Genomic DNA, 20,946 nt, shown 5'->3' with positions numbered 1-20,946 from the left:
ACAATTGGGAGCCTGGAGGTTGTCTCCCCAGAACTTTAGCTTTGGTGGCTGTGTGAAGTGTGTGGTTATAGGAAGGTAAAACTAGGCTTTCTAGGCTAGAGGAGTTGCTTAGGTCTACCTACTGGAATGATTGAATACATCTAGGCAGGGGCTTTCTATAGCACATGGGGAGTTGGGGGGCTGCAGTGGAGATGACGGTGGATTTGGGATTAAGACCTCTAGTTTCTTCTACAACAATATAGTAATGCATACAGAGGCTTTAAAGAACTTGCCATGGGCTATACACACTCTTAAGTGGAAGCTGAGAACAAAAGCCCTTACATGCAAGTGGATCATGGGTAATAGGAGCAATACTAGTGTATTTAGAAAAAAAGAGACTTCCTTTTGGAAGGAACGTACTTGACATTCGCAACACACTAAGACAGACTAGGAACCCTTTCATCCTTGATTTGTAAAAAACAATCACTTTATGCATGGATGGCCAAAGCTTTAGCTCCCTGTCTAATTTTCCATTCACCACTTAAGAGTTAATCAATAACAGGCTAATTATGTTTACTCTTCAACTAATCCTGCCTTTATCTCTGACCTGAAAAGGGACAAAATATTCTCTTTTGTAGCAAGAAACAGGAGAGCACCAGGCGTTTCGGTTCAGGTTTCCCTGGTGGATTCTCATCCCTCCAGGCTTACCTGGTGTTGCCGCCTGCAGCTGTATTCAACCAGCGCCCGCAGCCAGGAGATGCTCTGCTCCCCTTGTCTTCTCCACAACAGGGACTCTTTGCTCTCTTCTTCCGTTTTCAAAAAAACGCTCAGCAGGCCAGTTCCTGCTCCATACATGTGGTAGAAGAAAGTCAAGCAGTGTTTCCCAGGGACCCCTCTCAGGGGCCAGGACAAGAGGTGTGCTTTTTGTCCATACACCATGTGGGAGGCCTCGATATACATGTAGTAGCCTTGAGAGGAATGAAAAGCAAGCATGGTTAAAAAAAGATCCAGTCACTTTTTTTTTTTTTTTTTGTAGTTTTCCTGGTAACATAGACACTTTGGCTGTAGTACTGAGAAAAGGGTATATAATTCTGGAGAGTATGTATGATCAAAAAAAAAATAGATACACTGTGAGGATTACACTGCAAAATGATTCTTTTCATTTAATGGTTTATAATTCAGTTTAATAGAAAGAAAGGAATTAATGCACCAGTATTACGTCACTGGTATAATTATCACATCAGAATTTATCTCACTACTTCACAGATAATACTGTGAATCTTCCATATGTTTTTATACTCCCTTTAGCTTCATACATTAAAATCCTAATGCCTTGGGTATCCACATTAGAGAGGTGATTACGTCACAAGGGCAGTGACCCCAAAATGAGGTCAGCATCTTCATCAAGGACTCCTGAAACTAACTCATCTTTCATGCCACGAGAGAGGAGCATGAGGAGATGGCCACAGCTGAAGGAGAAGCCCCCACCCTCACCCCTGACACTAAATCTGCTGGTGGCTTGATCTTGGGTTTCCCAGCTTCTACAACTGTGATGAACTAATATATGTTGATTATAAGCTTCCAGCAGTCCAACAGAACTGAAGCACAGCCTCCCCAGTCTATTCCAGCTCTTACAGTTGCTGAGGCTAGGACCTGTAAATCACACAGCATTCTCCCTCCCCTTTCCCTCCAGGCTGTCAGGAAGTCCTGGTGGGTCTACCTTCAAAGTAAATCCAGAGCCCTGTCTCACTTCCTCTACGGCTAGTGTCCTGCTCCTGTCATGTCAGCTTGAACTAAAGTGACAGATTCCTGGCTCATGTGTTTGCTCTTACCTTATCCCATATAGTCTACCCTCAGCAGTATCTATAGCAGTCTTTCTAAATGCTTAATGTGTGTGTGTGTGTGTGTGTGTGTGTGTGTGTGTGTGTGTGTGTGAGTGTGTGTACGCGCGCGCGCACGTGTGTGTGTGTGTGTGTGTGTGTGCACGTGTGTTTTCACACCCAGTTGTGTGTGTCAATGTGAACCTCTGTCTGCCACCATGATTGTGTGATGGTCACAGAACAACCTTGGATGTTGATCCCTGCCTTCCATCTTGTTTGAGGCAGGGTGTATTTGCTGTTTTTCTATTGTATGTGATAGGTTATCCATCCTGTGAGCTTCTGGGGATCCTCCTGTCTCTGCCTCTCCCTACAGATGCTGATGCTACTGCATCCATGGGTTCTGGAGATCCAAACTCAGGTCATTATGATTTCACAAAAGTGCTTTTGCCTCCTGGGCATCTTTCCGGACCCTAAAAGCTAAATCATACCATGGCTTTGTTTCAAGTTTCCATTAGTTTAGTTCAGAGTCCAGGCTGACTGCCTCAGGATTGCTTCAGGGCCCCGGACAACCTGCCTCCCACCCCCTGCCTTTCACTGCGATCTTTCTTATCACTCATTAAGTGGACTTTACTGTTCCTGGATGTCACCTCAGGCTGTTGTGCATGCTGACCCTGGCTCTTCTGGAGATATTCTGGGGTCTCACTCTCCCCCTTTAAATGGCTCCTTAGATGCTATCTTTTCTACTGGGTCTATTCTGACCTCACATTGCAAGTTGCTGCCTCCCCTTCTCACCTGCTTCCTCAGCACGCCTCATCCCTTCGACCTTAATTTATTATGCTTCTGTAACTTTGCCTTTTAATGGGTTACCTCATTTTCTCCTCTTTAATCTCTGTTTCCCTCTTCTCTATGTCACAGAGTGTCCTTGTTTAGTTCAGGACCATATCCCCAGTCCCTAGAGCAGTGCTCTAGGCATGGGAGATGTTCAGAAGAATTTGTGAGCGGATGGAGGAACATATTTTTTTTCATAGCACTAAACCACAAACAAGTCTGATCATTTCTAGAACACATGGCTCCACCAAGTTCACACTGAAAGTTGAGGTTGCTGGCAATGAGAAAGGCATTTGGACTTGGATGCTCTAAGGCAAAGCTACTACAAATCCAAGATGTGATAAAATCCAAGTCTTATTAAAGCAAACGTTCTAAAACAAGTTCCAAATCATCTGAGGTATTTTTAAAAATGAACATACATAAAGCTGGGCGTAGTGGTGCATGCCTGTGAGTTCAGCACTTTGGAGGGAGAGGTAGAAGAAACTGGAACTCAAGGTCACACTTGACTACATAATGAGTTTGAGGCCAGCCTGGGCTACTTGAGACCTTGTCTCAAGAAAATTCTTGAAACCATATTTAAAAAAAAAAACCGACCTGAGACTTTGTTTCGAAAAATACTCCACATGTATGATAACCTTTAACTGTGTAACTTTCATTGTTCATCTGCACAAAAATTGCTACAATGGTTGTCTTGTCACATTCTGCAATCCAGGAAAGCTTTATTGTATTTTATTTTCTATAACATGTACCACTTAAGCTACTGTCAAAGTAAACAAATACACATGCATGTGGGTGTACATGCAAACACACATACACACACAATCCTAATGGAAAAGTATGTTTAATTTAGTTCCATGAAAAACAAGGTTAAGGAATGAAAATGGCCATGGTATGTCATCAAACCATGTACCAAGGAGTTCTGTGCGTCCTACGTGCAAATTAGTGGCATAGTAGATTTTGATAATACCTTAAGGCATACTCAGTTAAGAAGCATTCCGAGTTAGGTGTGTGTAGTAGTACACACCTGCAATCCTAGTACTTGTGAGACTGAGGGAGGAAGATTGTGAGTTAGATGTCAGCCTGAGCTGTACAACAAGAGAAAATATCTCAAGAAATAATTTCAAGGCAACAAGAAAACACACACACAATGAAAATTTTTTTGTACTTTGCTTTGGAGTTTTCCAAAGGCCACTTGAAATCCCACATAAAAGACCCTTGCTAGAGATGAGACTCTAGTAGGAAAGACATTGTCCTTGAAATAACGCTTTCACTGAGCAAGTGCAAATAAAAGACTGTGAGGGGCTGAGAGATAAAATAGAAAGCAATGGATTCGTCGTGAGTGACAGATGGCCTAGGGTTGTCTTTCACTTAGTGATAATAATTCTTGGCCATGGCCATTCTGAGATCCTACAAGATGAACAAACTCTCAGTCATTCCCCGAGTATTGGTTGAAGTTCTTTCCTTCACGGGAACAAGATACTAGTTTCTTCCGCATTGAAAGGGAAAGTATTACTCTATGCCAGGCTCTTCCCAGCAGGCCAGGTGGGCTCTAACTAAATCAGGGCTGTCTGTGCAGCCTCCCACTCCCTCATCTCACCTTGCTTTGGCCCACACACTCCTCCTACAGATGCAACTGCTGTCCATTCCTGCATTGCTGAGTCTTGGATGTCAGGTGAAAGCTATTAGTTAAGACCACCCGCTCCAGAGAGCTTTGGGCTTGGTGCTGTATGATATGAAAGGAAATCCACACTGCTTGACCCGTGTGATTGTGCTTCTTTTGGAAGAGGGGTCCTGCCTGGATGGAGAGTGACTTTCTAGGATACTAACTTCAGTCTACCTTCAGTATTTTCAACCTTTGCAAATCACTTCAGGATATAATTTGTACTAAGGACACACATATATGGAAATACTATTTAAAGGAATATAGACCAACTTCTATTCTTAAATAATGAGTTTTAACATCTTTGCTAGCTGATCGGAACCCCCACCCCTATGCATGAACTAGTTACCCCTCTAGTTTACAAATATTTCTCCCTTCTTGACTTGCACATGATACTTCCTTTTCCTGAAACCACCAGAGAACTTCACAGAGGCCAGTCTGCCTCACGTGTGTTTGGAGAGCAGAGGAGAGTTGAGTGTGCTGACATTTCCACGTTACAGCTTCAAGCTCTGTCTGTCTCGGCAACAAAGCTTGAGAGTGGAGCAGGATGTCACAGAACTGATGCGTGAGGCCTAGCTCATGACTGCCTGCACATGAACGATTGTTGGGTGGGGCGGGGTTGCCAAAGTGCTTTCTTTCTGTGGGGTGCTGTCTGACATCTAGGATGCAGGAGTCCCACAGATCTGCTGGTTGCTTGGAGCCCCATCTGTTGTTTGTGAGGCAACTGTGATGCCCTGAGAAGCCGAGGCTCACACTGTACGCATAATCCTTAACTGGTAGACAGTTGCTCCTCTAGGCTTTTGGCTCTCTTTTAAAGGGTTGGGAAGGGTCTTTGACAGTCTGTGTGGAAGGAGCAGCAAGCTGTTTTCATTAGACTGGAAGAGGACTCCTAAAAATCAGGGGGAAACATCAAAGCTTTGGGAAAAACAACTGTTAAAAAGTGTCCCTCGAAAATCACCCTATTATTATTATCAGGCTAGTTCTTCGGTAACTTCTTACATACCCAATGCAGTCTGGTTACTCTTCCCCAACCCTCTTTTATCCCCCTTCTACCTGTTAATACCTTCCTCTCACCCCTGACTCCCTACCTGTCCCTTCCCAGACTCAGGACTCTTGAGTTTGTTATGCCACCCATTTCCTTCAGCCTTGTTAAAAAGTCTGTCACACGGTGTATCAATGGAATCGAATCAAAGACCCTGACATAAATTCATACACCTGTGGACACCTGATTTTTGACAAAGAAGCCAAAATTATACAATGGAAAAAAAAAGAAAGCATCTGCAATAAATGGTGCTGGCATAACTGGATGGTGACATGTAGAAGATTGCAAATAGGTCCGTATCTATAGCCCTGCACAAAACTCAAGTCAAAGTGGATCAAAGACCTCAACATAAAACCAGATACACTGAGCCTAATAGAAGAGAAAGTCAAAAAGAGCCTCAAATGCTTTGGCCCAGGGGACCACTTCCTGAATAGAACACCAGTAGCACAGACACTGAGATCAACAATTAATAAATGGGACCTCATGAAATTGAAAAGCTTCTATAAGGAAAGGACATGGTCAGTAAGAAAAAATGGCAGCTTACAGATTGGGAAAACATCTTCATCAACCCCACATCTGACAGAGGACTGATGTAACACAAATTTTAAAAAATCTTATTAGTAAAAACAAACCCAGAGTCAGGTATTGGGGTGAACCCTGAATGATCAGAGAAACAGAACAAGCCACATCCAACCTCACCTTGCCAACTCCTCAGCTGATCTTGTTTCCTCAGATTGAAAGCCTCTGAATCATCATCCAAATGGATCTCAGATGAACTGCTGCTAAAAGCTAAAAGCTTAAAAAGGCTCTAGTTCCTGGTCCTCACGCCTTATATACCTTTCTGCTTCCTGCCATTACTTCCTGGGATTAAAGGTGTGTGTCACCATGCCTGCCTGTTTCCAGTATGGCTTTGAACTCACAGAGGTCCAAACAGATCTTGCCTCCAGAATGCTAGGATTAAAGGTGTGTGCTACCACTGCCTAAACCTATGTTTAATATAATTCTGTTCTCTGACCCCCAGATAAGTTTATTTGGGTGCACAATATATCAACCACAGACTGATTTCCAAAACATAAAAATAACTCAAGAAACTAGACAACAAAACCCCAAATAATCCAATTAAAAATGTGGTACAGATCTAAACAGAGAATTCTCAACAGAAGAGTCTCAAATGGCCTAACAACATTTAAAGAATTGCTCAACATTCTTGGTTATCAGGGATACGCAAATCAAAATGACTCTGAGATACCTTCTTACACTTGTCAGAATGGCTAAGATAAAAAACACTGATGTCAGCTTATGCTGGAGAGGTTGTGGAGTAAGGGGAACGCTCCTCCACTGCTAGTGGAAGTGCAAACTTGTACAGCCACTTTGGAAATCAGTATGGTAGGGGAAGGAAAGGGACGAGAGGAGGGAGAAGAAATTGCAGTTGGGATTTAAAATAAATGAATAAATTTAATTAATAATAATAACAAAAGCATGTCAAAAATGAGGAGTTAGTCTTTAATGGGTATCGTTTCTGTTTAAGAAGGTGAAAATTTTCTGGAGCTGGATGGGGATGGTGGCTGCACAGTGATATGAATGTGCTTAACAGCACCAACCACTTACCATGTACATCTGACTACTGTGGTAAGTTTTAGACAGAAGTTTAAGGTCACAGGTGAGAACTTAAGAGGGAGGAAGGGCCCAGGCAACAGGCACCATCAGGCTGTTAGTCCGGGTTTTTTTTTAAAAGGACTTTTGGCAGAAATGAGGGTGAGGTATTGGGGGTCAGGGGTCTGTCCAGTTGGCCTTACCAGATGTCCAGCATTTTAGCAGTTTTTTAATCAATTAGTTCTTTAGGTTAGAATATGGAGTAATGGGTTTCATTTTGGTATTTTCAAACATTTTACCACATTTTAAAGGCTTTTCTTGGAAGACTTCTCTGGCAAAGTGGGATCTGATGGTACCAGACCCTGTCATGGAAGTTTAGCTGTGGAAAGACTGCTGTACTGTGGAGAGTTCCAAATCTGGAGCTAATTCCTCAGACAGTGTAGAATGATGGAGTAGCTAGGTTATGTACCCGAGTGTCAAGTACCCAAGTTCTTAAAGACGAGGACTTGAAGTAAACTGGTCCTCAATCAGATACACCCATGCGCACACACACACATACATGTACATGCACATATTCCTGCCAGATCAGAAGTTTGAGGCCACCTGGCTACGAAGATCTTGCCTCAACAAACAAAACAGAAGAAACAAAGAAACCAAACCCAAACAACATTTCAAATACATAGTTTTCAGTTAAGAGCACATTTCCATACATGAACTATTCTTTGATGTGTGTTCTTGGATATAAAGAAGACTCCTACTTTTTACTTCTTAGCTTGCTGGAATAAAATTTAGTTTCCAGAACAAACATCAAAGAGCATCCCAGAAGAGATTGATGGTGGCTTTCTTTGGAGTTGTTAAGATGGAGAATGGAGCTGTTTTTTCTGGGAGGATGAAAGATGGGGTGGGAAGACCATGACAGTCTTCCACCTGTCAGGAGACTCAATGGGCCAAGAGCTGAGACAACGGAGGCCGGGGGGGGGGGGGGGGCACAGAGGGCAGATTTCTCATAAAGCGGATAGTTATCTGTTGGTTTATTTATTCATTATCATTTTGGCTACAAAATCCCTATTAAAAAATAACCCTAAAACAAATGCTTATGAAGAATTCTGACAGCCTGGCATCATAGAAATGGCAATAAAACCCTGGGAAGTTTGTGATGATTTGCTGACACTGTCTTGTAAATAAGAAGCTCAGAGGCATCTGTGTTGGGAAACTTTCTGGTTCTGCAGGATAGAACTACTCATGCAGATGGTGCAGGAACCAGAGAGATAAACACTGCAAAGTCCATGCCCCCTTAATGCCAGTCACGCTCCATCTGTCACAGAATGCTTTCTTTCTTTTAACAGCAGTGAAATGGTAGGGCTAGAGTTTTTGGTTGTTATTTTATACAATGATTTATTGATAACTAATCCCCAAGCTTTCATCATATAGACTCTATCTTCATTACACTTTTTATCTATCATATGCTATTAGAATTTAATATTTTCCTTTTCATAGTTTACTTATAATAGTTTTCTTTTAATGGTTTTATTACTCAGATACATTTATTCAAACAAGAAACTTCATGTTAGCATGAAAACAGAAAATGAGCTATAAGTCTATGAAATAACAGTTCTGGCATGCTGGTTGTGGATTTTTCATTTGCATGGGTATTTCTGGCAAACCTAAAAATAGCCATACTCTTATCACTTAACATACTGGAGGTAGATAGAATGTGATTAAGGGGGCATTTTGGTTTAATGACTCTATCAAGTCTTCTGCTTTCTACCAAGGAAGTTTACCAGTGGTCACAGGCAATGGCTTTCTATTTTATAGAGGCACACATAGCGTTAAACAGCAAGTCTAGGAAAGTATTACAGAGCCAGACATCAGATTCAATAAAAGATTCATGAATTGTAGAAATAACAACACCACATGTTTCAGTGGCTTTTATATATTATCAGTTAATTACCACCGCAACCCTAAGAGACTAGTAGGGCATTAACTGTTATTGCTGGTTTATGTATGAGGAAACTCAGACTCAGAGGCCATGTAATCATGCCCCAGGCTGTGCAGGGCAGCAAAGACATGGCCAGTTCACCACTGGATGCTTAGACTGTATCATGCACCTCAGAATATGGAAAGGTCTTTATGCATTGTCTTTTAGGAAGGCAGAAGCTGTATCTCCCTTGGAACTGCTATACATGATGATATATGGATCCTGACAAGCACAAAATTACCTGGCATATTTATAGAGTTTTCCTTTCTTCTTTCTTTTTGAGCTTCTTTTTTATTTAATGAATTTATATTGACTTACCGTTTAATACAGTTATCTATAAACCAGGTTTGAGGCCTCTCTCCTTTCTTCTTTTTCCCTCTATATGCTCTTCCAACTGTAGAATGACAGGCTTTAAGGATGGGAAGTGAAAAGGCAGAATGCAGTCTACAGATAGAGGCATGTCCTTCAAAAGTTCCAGATTGCATTTTGTTAATTAAAAAGGGGCCCTGTGGCCACTATACATGGTAGGCATTCAGGAGAAACACATTGTGCTACTGGTCCCCAGTCTCAGGGCAACATTTTCCAAGGTATAAAATAGGAAGCCCCACCTTTTAAAGTTGCTCCTACCATTATCTCATGACCTAGATTTTTATTTTTTATTTTTTTTATTTTTCGAGACAGAATTTCTCTGTGTAGTTTTGGTGTCTGTCCTGGATCTCACTCTATAGACCAGGCTGACCTCAAACTCACAGAGATCCACCTGCCTCTGCCTCCCGAGTGCTGGGATTAAAGGTGTGTGCCACCACTGACCAGCTGACCTAGATTTTAAAAGGAGCCATAGAAAAGTTTGTGAGGACTAAATGCAGAAAGTCACCCACGTAGGCACTATCTCTCTCTCTTTTTTTGATGAAATTCACTATTGTTTACAGTGTGTACTTAGTAACAAGAATGCTTATTGTTGCTACCTAAGGATAACAGCAGATAATTATTAAAACTTCACTAATTAGTTTCCATAATATTTAATGTATACGTTTCTTTAGCTGACTTGTAATAGGCTGCCTACCACAAGCATCCTAAAAATCTATGAACTGCTGTTAATTTGCTGAGTAAATGAAAAATTTCAAAATATATTATTTCAAGATATATTCCCCATTAAAGAAAGATTTCAGTGTTACCTAAGCAAAATTATATTAACTATATAAGTCATTTTAAATAATGTACTATGGTTTTCTAAGTGTCTTCTTTGACAAGGGAATAAAAAGAAGACATTGTAGCACTTTAATACTCAGAGTTTACAAGGATTCTTGCTTGACACAAGTTTAGCTCCTAAATCTTTCCCTAGGCCTACGCTTTCCTCACAAAATCTTATCTTATAAGAGGCTTCTAAGTCAGGAGCCTCCCACCCCTGATATCTAATACAAGGAGCTATGTGATCATTTCCTTCACCTTCCACCATCCCAGAGGTGACTCATGATAACCCTGGGCTGCCTTCAGCAAGAATCCTGGTAGGTCCGCTCATCCAGAATCTTTCCTACCCCTGACATTTCTTCCTGCTAGTTTTCCATGCCCTGATCTCATGCAGCTCCTTGTTTCTCTATTCCCTCTTGGCCGTGTTGTATTCAGGTTGAGCCCAGTCTCTCCTCTCCACCAAAAAAACGGCACTATGCTGGTTCTTACCATGATGGTTGTGAGTAAAGTCTACCCTACTGTGTTTTAACAAGTACAGTTGGGATATTTTTCTTAACACAATGTTCCTGGTATTTATTTCTCAGAATAGGGAGTTATAAAAGGAAAGACACAAACAATGACATCGTCTGTTGGGAAGTTTACAGCCAGAGTGCATGTAAATTTTATTATTCTTCTATTACCCTTTGCCAAAGAATAGCACACTGTGAAATATCATCTCAGATATAACAAGACCTTTAGCTAAAGAGGCAGAAAACACCAACAAATGCTTATAGTCATAAGAAACCAGGGATATAAACATCTCATTCTAAGTACTATGATGGGGGGACTTATGGATAAGATGGTAGATGAGAAACTCATTCCAGAGGATCCACTGTCCCCTCTTCTGGCCTTTGTGGACATTGCACATACATAGTGCTCAGACATACATGCAGGCAAAACATCCATATGTGTAAAAATAAATAAATAAATTTTTTTAGAAAAGTGGTCTACAGTTCAACACATTCTACATCAAAATTCTAATGACATTATACACAGAAATGGAAAAAATAGTCTCAAAATTCATATGTAAGTGCAAAAGAATGAGATATCCTGTAGCTAGAGTTTTCCTGCCTGGCCCACAGTCAGGACAAATCTCTTTCACTCGCCAGTCCCACAGCTGCTCAGATCCAACCAAGTAAACACAGAGACTTATATTGCTTACAAACTGTATGGCCGTACCAGGCTTCTTGCTAACTGTTCTTATATCTTAAATTAATCCATTTCTATAAATCTATACCTTGCCATGTGGCTCGTGGCTTACTGGCATCTTCACATGCTGTTTGTCATCGCGGCGGCTGGTGTCTCTGACTCAGCCTTCCACTTCCCAGCATTCTTCTCCTCCTTGTCCCGCCTATACTTCCTCCTGCCTGACTACTGGCCAATCAGTGTTTTATTTACTAACCAATCAGAACAACACATTTGCCATACAGAATATCCCACAGCAATATCCAAAACATTCCTGAGCAAAAACGAACACCTCCACATGTTCTTGGTGACATACATACATGCATGTGTGCATGCATATATACAATAATGACTACTCATAATAAATTAAACATTTTGAACTATGTATACTATTCTTCATGATATTATGCCCATGATTTGACCCCCAACGAAATTAAGAGAAGAAAATACAAAACGTAAAACAGACATACATAAACACACAAGTAAATAAATTGATAAAAGCTAACTAAAATTACCATATGACCCAGCCCAACTACACCATTTCTGGGGCATGTACTCCATGGATTCCACATTGTACTACTGAGATGTTTGTCCAACCATGTTAACTGCCACTGTATTCACGAGAGCTGGGAAATAGAATCAGCCTGGCTGTTCATCAACTGATGAATTGAAATGTGATGCATTTACACAACAGAATTTATTCAGTTGTAAAGACAAATATAATTATTAAATTTATAGGAAAATGTGTGGAAACTGGTGAGGTAACTCAAGCTCAGAAAAACAAATGCTGCATGTTTTCTCTCATACATGGATCCTAGCTTCAAATTTTTATGTTTGTGTGTTTAATTTGGGGTTTCTTTAGAGGTCAAAAAGCTAGAGGGGGCATATGAGAGAGGGGAGAGGAAAAGACCCTTAATGAGAGTAGGGAATAGTAACACAGAGGTGATGGCTAGCTTTCATAGTGCTGAAAGGGACTATATGCAGGCTGCTGGGGGAGAAAACACATCCGTAGATTTACGAAGAGGTGGATCCTACATGCAGCAATATCAGCCTGCTAGGCAAGATATATCTACTTGTACAATAGTGGTATGATGGTTATGAGGGCAAGCAAGTGCTTTCTGATTAGATTTGAGATCTGCTCCGTATGAGGGATTTCATGCCTGGTATTTTAAACTTGGTCAAAAACTCACGGTGAGGGAGGTCCTAGGTCCTAGGGGAGAACTTACTATGGCTGTTTTGTAAATGTACACGATGTCAAACTGCTTTCTGTGTATTTGTGTTTGTACCTGTAAATTAGTGCTACTCTCAAACTTAGTCAGAAAAGGGTTTTTTTTTTTTGTACTGGACAGTGGTTAATGCAGAAACTCATAACTGATTCAAATGCTAAGTAACTGTAGAATGCTCAGCTCCAAACAGGTCATTTAAACCAACCTCCTAAGACCCAGGACACATTGGAGGTAAGGCAGAATGAATATAAAAATTCAAGGATGTGGAGGGGTGATGTAAAATGTTGTCTTCTAGGCATGACACAGCCACTGTGCTCATAAACTTACGTCATCTATGGTTATCTGCACAAGACCTGCATAAGATCGAGCCGATTCTGGCATGGCTGTACGAGAGGTTCATGATAGTCCATTCCTCATTGAGGAGCTATTGGCAATTGATGATTGTTAGAAGAGGGGAGCCATTTTTCTTTGGGGGTATGGCCACTAATAGTCTCATGCTCTGCTAAATAACCCCAACCCCATGCAAATACAGACTCAATGGGTCATTTCTAAAAAAAGAAAAGAAAAAGGGAGAGGACATGAAGGCGGGAAGGGAAGCCTTGGGGGAGACTCTGGGAACAGTAGGAAAGGGGACTTGGGTTGGACATGATCAAGATACATTATACACATGTTTGAAATTGTCAAATAATAAATAAAAATATTTTAAAATTATGATTGGTTGGTTTGTAGTCTAGCACAGAGCAATGTTCCTAACTTCTGAGCAAAACAATCCGTTGTAAATAAATGATGTTATAGCAGGAGCCTGATATCAGAACTGCCTCTTCTGGCTCTACTGTGTGACTGGCACTGCTTCTAGTATGCCTAGAGGAAACTTCGGACAGACAAACAGAAATAAAAATATTCAGGCTCTTGAAGCGTTAATGACTTAAAAGCCTCAGGTGAGCTGATAAACTCTGACAGGAAAGTTGCAGGCTCATGACGTCTTCAGGTAGTTAGGAGCCTGCAAGCTCCTGACAAGGTCAGCATTCCAACCTCTGTCAGCATTTGCAACTTTGAGGCTGGAGGGAACAGATCACAGATGGGATCTTCAACCACAAAAGTTCCTTTTTTTTTTCTGCCCTACAAAACCCCCAGGGTCCCTGCATCTTTGTGCGCTGCCCTCAATCCTGCTAATCTTCATTGTTCTGATTCCAGAACAATCCGCTTCTGTAGAGCTTCTGTAGACGTAGCTCTCCTCTTCCTTTTTATTTTCAAATCACCTTGATCAATCCTGATCTAACAGGGGTGGCACCTGTTTCAGAGGTATCAGAGAATGTTGCAAGCTACAAGGCATGGAGGAACCAAGAGACTCCAGAGAAAATGGAAGGTCCACAGAATGAACTCCAAATTTTCTTCTTTAGGCTTTGTGGCAGAGACACTAATAGGCTCACTGATGTGAGAAGAAAGTAACTAGTGTTTAGTGTTCAAAGTTGCTCGAGCAGCTGGGGTTGGGAGGGCCACATTTTATGAGGAAAGAGGGACAGAAAAGAGAACATATTGCTTGGCAATCTTTTCCTGAGGCATTTATCAAACTCTTAACTTGAAGAGACCAAGAGACAGAAAGTTAAATGCAAAACAAAGTAGGGTTTCCTGCCATCTTACCAGCTAGAGACAAAGTTTAAGTTTAGTACATACTAGAGAGGATAATTCCTAAATAAACTCCAGACTCCATTCTTGGAAAATATGCCTGGGCTGTAGGCAGAACCAGATGGGTACCCAGGAAAGCAGAGCCACAGCCACCTCACGTGGCCTCAGTTCTTATCCTCTGAGAGGAAAACACCATCACAGAAGTGTTCTGTGATGTTTCATTTACAACATCTAGATTTCATTCAGATTTATCATAGATTTTAAGGTGTATGTGTGTGTGTGCGTGCGTGCGTGCGTGTGCGTGTGCGTGTGCGTGTGCGTGTGCGTGTGCGTGTGCGTGTGTGTGTGTGTATAAACAGACAGATTCTACCTGGGGAAACAGGTAATCCATAACATGGAGTTATCATATAAGAGACTGTAGTTTGCTGGGTGGTGGTGACTCACGCCTTTAATCCCAGCACTTGGGAGGCAGAGCCAGGCGGATCCCTGGGAGTTTGAGGCCAGCCTGAGATACAGAGTGAGTTCCAGGACAGGCGCAAAGCTACACATAGAAACCATGTCTCGAGAAAAAAAAAATGTAAAGAGACTGTAGTTTAGTGGTTTGAGTATATAATAAGTTTGAAGGGTTGGGGTATAGATTAATAATGTCACTCTTGCCCTGTATGTACAGGGTCCTGAGTTCAATCCTCAGCACTACAAAACACGTGCACATATTTTTATGTGTACATAAATATGTGGATACAGTAAAGAAAATGGAAAGAGAGGATTTCACCAATGAACTTGAACCAACTAAAAAGCAAGCAGGAGGTGAGACGGGTTTCAGAGAAGCAGAATAAGGACCTCTGAAGATCTAAACATCACCATAAAAGCAACAAGAACACTGGAAAAACCAAGCTGGTCAAAACCGACTTTATCAGTATTCTGGTGATTAACCAACAGCCCTACCAGCTCCAGAATGCTTCTTCAAGAGAAATGATTGGCTCTTGCTAAGAACAGTTACATTTTTTCCCTCAGCCTCATCCCATCGGCACCTTTCCTGGGACAGAACTATAAACTAAGAGCTTCATGGCTTCCAAGGGCAGGATGGGCACAGCCACTGAGCCAGAACAGGTGGGTGACTTCCCAAACACTCCATTCCTGGGAAATCGACATTATTTGACCTGTTCGGCAGCTAAATTGAAGAACTTCATTCCCAGGACTTGTCTTTATTTAATCTGAGATGATGTATTGATTCTGACAGACACACAGCAGCTTGACATATTTATAGTGTGGCTTTTCTGAGCTTTCCTTTTTATTTATTGGACATGTATTGACTGATCATCTAATGCAGCTGTCTATAAAACAGGTTTGCATCCCCCTCCCCCCACCCAATCTTTCTTTTTTCCTCCCTTGTTGGAGTTCTGCCAACTGTAAACAGGCTTTAAGCAGAGAAAGTTAAAAGATAGGGCTGATTCAGAAGCACCTTGGTAGATCCCAAGGCTTTTGGTCTTCAGTGTAGAGGCATCTTCAGTTGCTCTTAGCTTAAGCCTCTGCAGAATTTCTCTGCACCCATGTGAATGAGGTAGGGGTAGGAAGTCAGTGCTAGATGGGCACGTATCTAGGCCAGTGAGGGCGGGAGTGTATGAAAATGTACTTTTCCCTTTTACTTTCTAGTTGATGTCCACGAGACATGATTCAACATGGTTTGTTAGGTGTTCCCACTATCTCAAGCAATCAATTGGACATAGTAGTGGCCAAGTCAAGGATGCATCATTGTTGTATGGATGGATAATTTCCTTGTTCTATGACCTTGTTCCCCATTCCTGCTGTGGGGACTCATACCTTCAAGTGTACAACCCCCATATAAGGTCACATTTGAGGCTCCACTTTCATGGGACTCCTGGTTAACAGTATCCTACGGCCAGTATTGTAACTTAGAGTTCCTGAAAGCTGTCCCACTGCTTAGAGGGCTGCATGTCTCATGCCTGCTCTTTCTTTATCCTGACATGTGTTTATATTCCTTACCATTCCTGACCCACTCTGATTCATCCTTCAAGAGACTGCCAAGGAGAGCTGCTGCCTTGCATTGTCCCATCATCTCTAGAACTTGACCTTTATTGCTTTACTTATAGCTTGAGTCATTTGGATTTTTTTTTTTTGTATGTAATGAATATTTACTGCTCAGAAGATATGGAATGAATCAAGTGGGGACCCCGGATTGTGTGATATTAATGGTAACTCCCATTTCTAAGATATTTGATTCTTATATGCATGTAGCTTCTGACGCTGGTAGCTAGAACAGTTAGTTGTTTGGGGGCTGGTGAGATGGCTGAGAGAGTAAAGATATTTTCCCCCAAGCCTGATGACCTGAGTTCAGTCAGTCTCTGGAATCCAAACAAATTCCAGAAAGTTGTCCTCTGACCTCCGTACTCACACTGTGGCATGTGCATGCATGTGATCTCTCTCTCTCTCTCTCTCTCTCTCTCTCTTTCTCTCTCTCTCTCTCTCATTAAATAAATGTGTAGAAAACACCAGTCAGTTGTTTTAGAAGAGTCTTTGTTTATGCTTTCATTTTGAGTGGGTTACACTTCTCTCTTTTTTATTTGAGAGCTCATATATCAGCCTTATTTAGCCCACACTATTAAAGGCTGGGAGACAAGAAAGCTACTTTTCCATGTATGAGGGTAGACAACAGGAGTATGGGGTGCACGCCTAGAGTTACACTCAAAATACCAGACTATCAACACTAGAAGTAGTTCAGGAAACCTGTAGATTATTTCTGATGGACAAACACATTATGAATCATGTGTGATGTGTCAATGTCATGTAGGCTAGGAGACTCCAGTGAGGCAGTGTGGAAAGAATATGGTCACTGGAACCAAATGAACCTGAAATCCAGTCCCCGCTCTAACAGTTACTACTATGTAGCTTTGAAAGGGCACTTAACTTCTCTAAGCTTTTATTTCTCTGTCTGAAAAATAGGACCTTTCACTTACTTTACAGATTATAGGGAGGGTATAAATATTCTAGGCATAGAGCCTGCCCAGGGTAAATGTTCAACAAATGATCCCTAGCTTTACAGTGAAAGGGTTATTAAAGTAATTGACAGCCCTAACCAAATGCTATATATCTATAGGTACCTTGTGCATGGAATAGTAGAATTTGTTTTCTTACTTGCATTGTTATGCACAGGAATAAAAAGATAGATTCCAAAATATTTTATTAGTTAAAAATCTGAAAGACATCTTGAGAATCTTTTGGAATTTCATATTGAACCAGGTAAATAATTTATTTTTTAAAATCCACATTCTCTACACTGTGCACCAGAGACTTTCATTTAATATATCTAGTATTCACTCAGAATAGGTATGGAGTTCCCTAAGAAACATTGCATTCATTCTTTTGCTGTGAAGTTTCACCCTAGCCAGCTGAAACACTCTTTGAATTTTCAAAGAGACAAAGAAAACACAACCACACCATCTTCAAACAAAGCCATCCCAAGTTAATTAACATATGTCCCCATAGCCCAGTAATGTCAGTAAAGGACTAAAATTATGCATTATTTGATATATATTGCACATGGTTTTGGTAAGTTTTCTAGAGTTCTGAATGGGTGAGGAGGTGTTCTATGAGTCAGACAAGCCTAGACTGTAGCATAAAGCTGTGAGGAGCAGAAGCAAGCCTGGGCTGTCACCCATTTAACTTGAAAGAATTTTCCTCCTCCTTTGATATGCGGCCCATGACACTGATTCCTGGGAGGGAGCCTGCTACGGGTTAAGTTACATCTCTGCAAAACACACAGGACAAAGACCTAACCCCAGTCTATCAGAGTGTGGCTACATTTAGAGACCGAGCTTTTTTAAAGACGTAACTGAATTAAAGGAGGATTGTTAGGGTAGATCCTGATTCAATCCAAGTATCATAAGAACACATCAGCGATGTGTTGGCATAGAGGGAAGACCATATGTAGACGCAGCAAGAAGATGGCCACTTGCAAGGCAGAGAGGCCAAAGGAAAGCAACCACGAGGACGCCTTCATCTTGGACCACTCCTTGAAACTATGGAAATGAGTAAGTAGTTTTAGGTATTCTTATTTTCTAAATGTCAAGGCTGAAACTGAGAATTTAAGTAGCTCTTTTAATGCCATACTCAATGGATGCAATATGTTGGGTTATCCCAACTCCAAAACCCATGGATCTCTTCTAGCCCTGGCTTCCCTTTGCTCTTTCCAGGAGTGGCACCTTCACTGTTTACTGCTTTGATTCTACTCTGTCTTCCATGTCCAAGGCATTCCATCATCTTCATTATCCAGAATACCTCCCCCTGAAGTCATCTTATGCTTATCTTTGATAACATCTTTTCATACCTCTAACTGAAGCCTTCTTTATGTCTGCATAAAAGGAATAAAAACTATCAACCTTTTATTGGGGCGGGGGGGGGGGGATCTTATAACAGATGAGCAAAATTGATTGGCTCTTCTCTACTGTACCAGATATTAAAAATAGTATCTTCTCACAATCTTGTTTTTTCTAGAGAGGTTTTTGGTGTTTTTGTCTTGAGACAGGAGATATATAGCCCAGTGTGGCCTGGATCTCATTATGTGACCCAGGCTGGCCTTAAATTTGTAATATTCCTGACTCAGCCTCCTGAGTGCTGGGATTATAGGTGTGTACCACCATGCTAGTTATTGGAGGTCTTGCTAAATAATGATTATTCTTATTTGTTTCAGTGAAGGCTTTCATTTATTCATCCATTCATTCACTCATTCACTCATTTGTTCACTTATCCCATAGAGGTTTTTTTTTGCATATCTATCCTGTGCAAGTCTCAATATTAAGTATTGTGGGAATTCAGTGGTTTTATAGCTCTCATGACATTGCTATTCAGAGTCAATAAGGCTCAGTTTGACAGGGCATGGTGTCACAGGCCTTTAATTCCAGCACTTGTGAGGCAGACAGAGGAATGTGGACCTTTGTAAATTTAAGGCCATCCTTGTCTAATAGCAAGTTTCAGGCCAGCCAGGGCTCCACAGTAATACCCTTTCTCAAAAACGGGGGCAGGGCCTAGTTTGGAGATTTTCATCAGAGTTATCCCTTTCTGCAGAATTCAGTGTTGAAAGTCCATGAGGCTGCCTCGGCTGGAGCCAATTTCTTACATGATAGAATATCCTGTTGGAGACTGGAACCAATCCAGAAAGCCCAGCACAGAGAGGTAAAAAGAGAAAAGGGTCCCCTGATTATATAGTTTATCCCTTGCATCAGAATGTGCCTGAACTGACCTTTTCCTGTTTCAAAGTTCAGTGAAGGATTCCTTGTCCACTTAGATCTGTCTGAGTTCAGTTTCTGTTTTATGAGTGTTATCATATGGCTTCTGGTTATCACTGTAACTTCCTGATGCATTTTCAGATGGAGCCTAATGGGCCTCATAATTCTTTTAGAACCACTATTGAATACCGAAAGTGGACATCTGGTCTACCTTTGGCCAGTGCTGAGTCTCTTCAGCAACATCCTTCTCTGAGGAAGCAATCTTCCTGAGTCTACCAAAGCAGCATAGAAGAAGGGCAGTGGTGGCACTGGGTGGCACATGTCAGGTGACAGTGCATTAGTTTCCGAGGCCAGTGGACACCCTGGAAAGGCAGATGGAACCGAGTGCTCTTCAAACAAAGCAGGAATGTTCAGAAAAACCTGGGTACCTTAATATGGAGGCAGCAAGTACAAAGGGCTGGTTCTGGGGGTTTAGGCAGAGGGGACACTCCCAGGAATGGTGTGCTGCAGAAGTTCCAGTTGGCCAGCACTGACATTTGTCACAATGAGGGAACAGTCAATAGCTAAGAGAGAATTTAAAACAGCACCAAATATTTTAAAGTTTTTTTTTCATTTAATTCTTCCTCTCCCTGCCCTGACTAGAGGATGACAAACAGGGAAGGCAGGGTAGGGGATGAAATAAAGATTAAAGACTAGACAATCTTCTCCTTTATCTTCTTGAGATAAGAGTTAAAGCCAAGCTGAAGAGATCAGCAGCATTTTGACTGAATGAGAAATGGAAGTTTTTTTATTTGGACTAGACTTTTTAACATGTCTGAATTATGACTATTCTAATACCCCAGCAGAACTGGGAGTTAAGGGATTTACCAAGGAGTGGAGAGAAAAGTCTTCAGGATATAACTGAAGTGATTGATAGAAAGAAAAATGAAGCTATTTGTGATTGAGTTCTACCAAGTTTGGCTAATTCAGAAGAAAGGTTACATACACTGTATGTTGATTCATGGTACTTGGTCATAGATTTATCTTGAGGTTAGTCATAAGGTAAGCACAGTATAACCCACCATAGCCTCCTGACTTTTCTTTAAGGACCCTGAAGCTTAGTGTCAAGGATTTCTGTGAGTTTAGTTCAGGGACAGTTTTCCTTCTTTGAACTTAAGGTTGTGCTTTAACTGACATATTAAATGGGGACATATTTGCCCACTGACTGTTTTTAACTTGCTGACATACAGTAGTAATAGGGTGATCAACCTTGAATTTGTCCTATTACAGTTTCCACATTCTATGTTGAAAACATACTCCTTAGCCAGGCATGGTGGCATATATCTCCATCATGGAACTCTCAGGAAGCTGAGGCAGGAAGATCCTAAGTTCCAGACGAGCTTGAACAAGACCTCGTCTGGGGTCAGGGGAGACAGATAAGGTCAAACCTGATTATCTACACCTCCAGCTATCTGCTCCCCCTGCTTTATCCCAAGAACACAGTGAATCACAATTCACAGGTGAATTTTCTGTCTTTGTTTCAGCTATAGAAAGCACGGC

General features: G+C 41.4%; 1 protein-coding gene across 1 annotated transcript in view; it reads right to left on the bottom strand.

The window, feature by feature from the left end:
* The window catches only part of Mamdc2 (MAM domain containing 2), a 157,246-nt gene that overhangs the window by 9,566 nt on the left and 126,734 nt on the right, over positions 1-20,946 (bottom strand). Inside the window, exon 12 of the mRNA XM_052713629.1 lies at positions 688-947. Within this exon, the coding sequence (XP_052569589.1) occupies positions 688-947 (260 nt within the window). The remainder of the gene's footprint in view (positions 1-687; positions 948-20,946) is intronic.

This window comes from Peromyscus californicus, unplaced genomic scaffold, assembly GCF_007827085.1.
Source record: "Peromyscus californicus insignis strain IS unplaced genomic scaffold, ASM782708v3 Scaffold_4__1_contigs__length_199733344, whole genome shotgun sequence".
NCBI lineage: Eukaryota > Metazoa > Chordata > Mammalia > Rodentia > Cricetidae > Peromyscus > Peromyscus californicus.
Note: the sequence above shows the minus strand (reverse complement) of the source record. Positions and strands in the feature narration are given on the sequence as shown.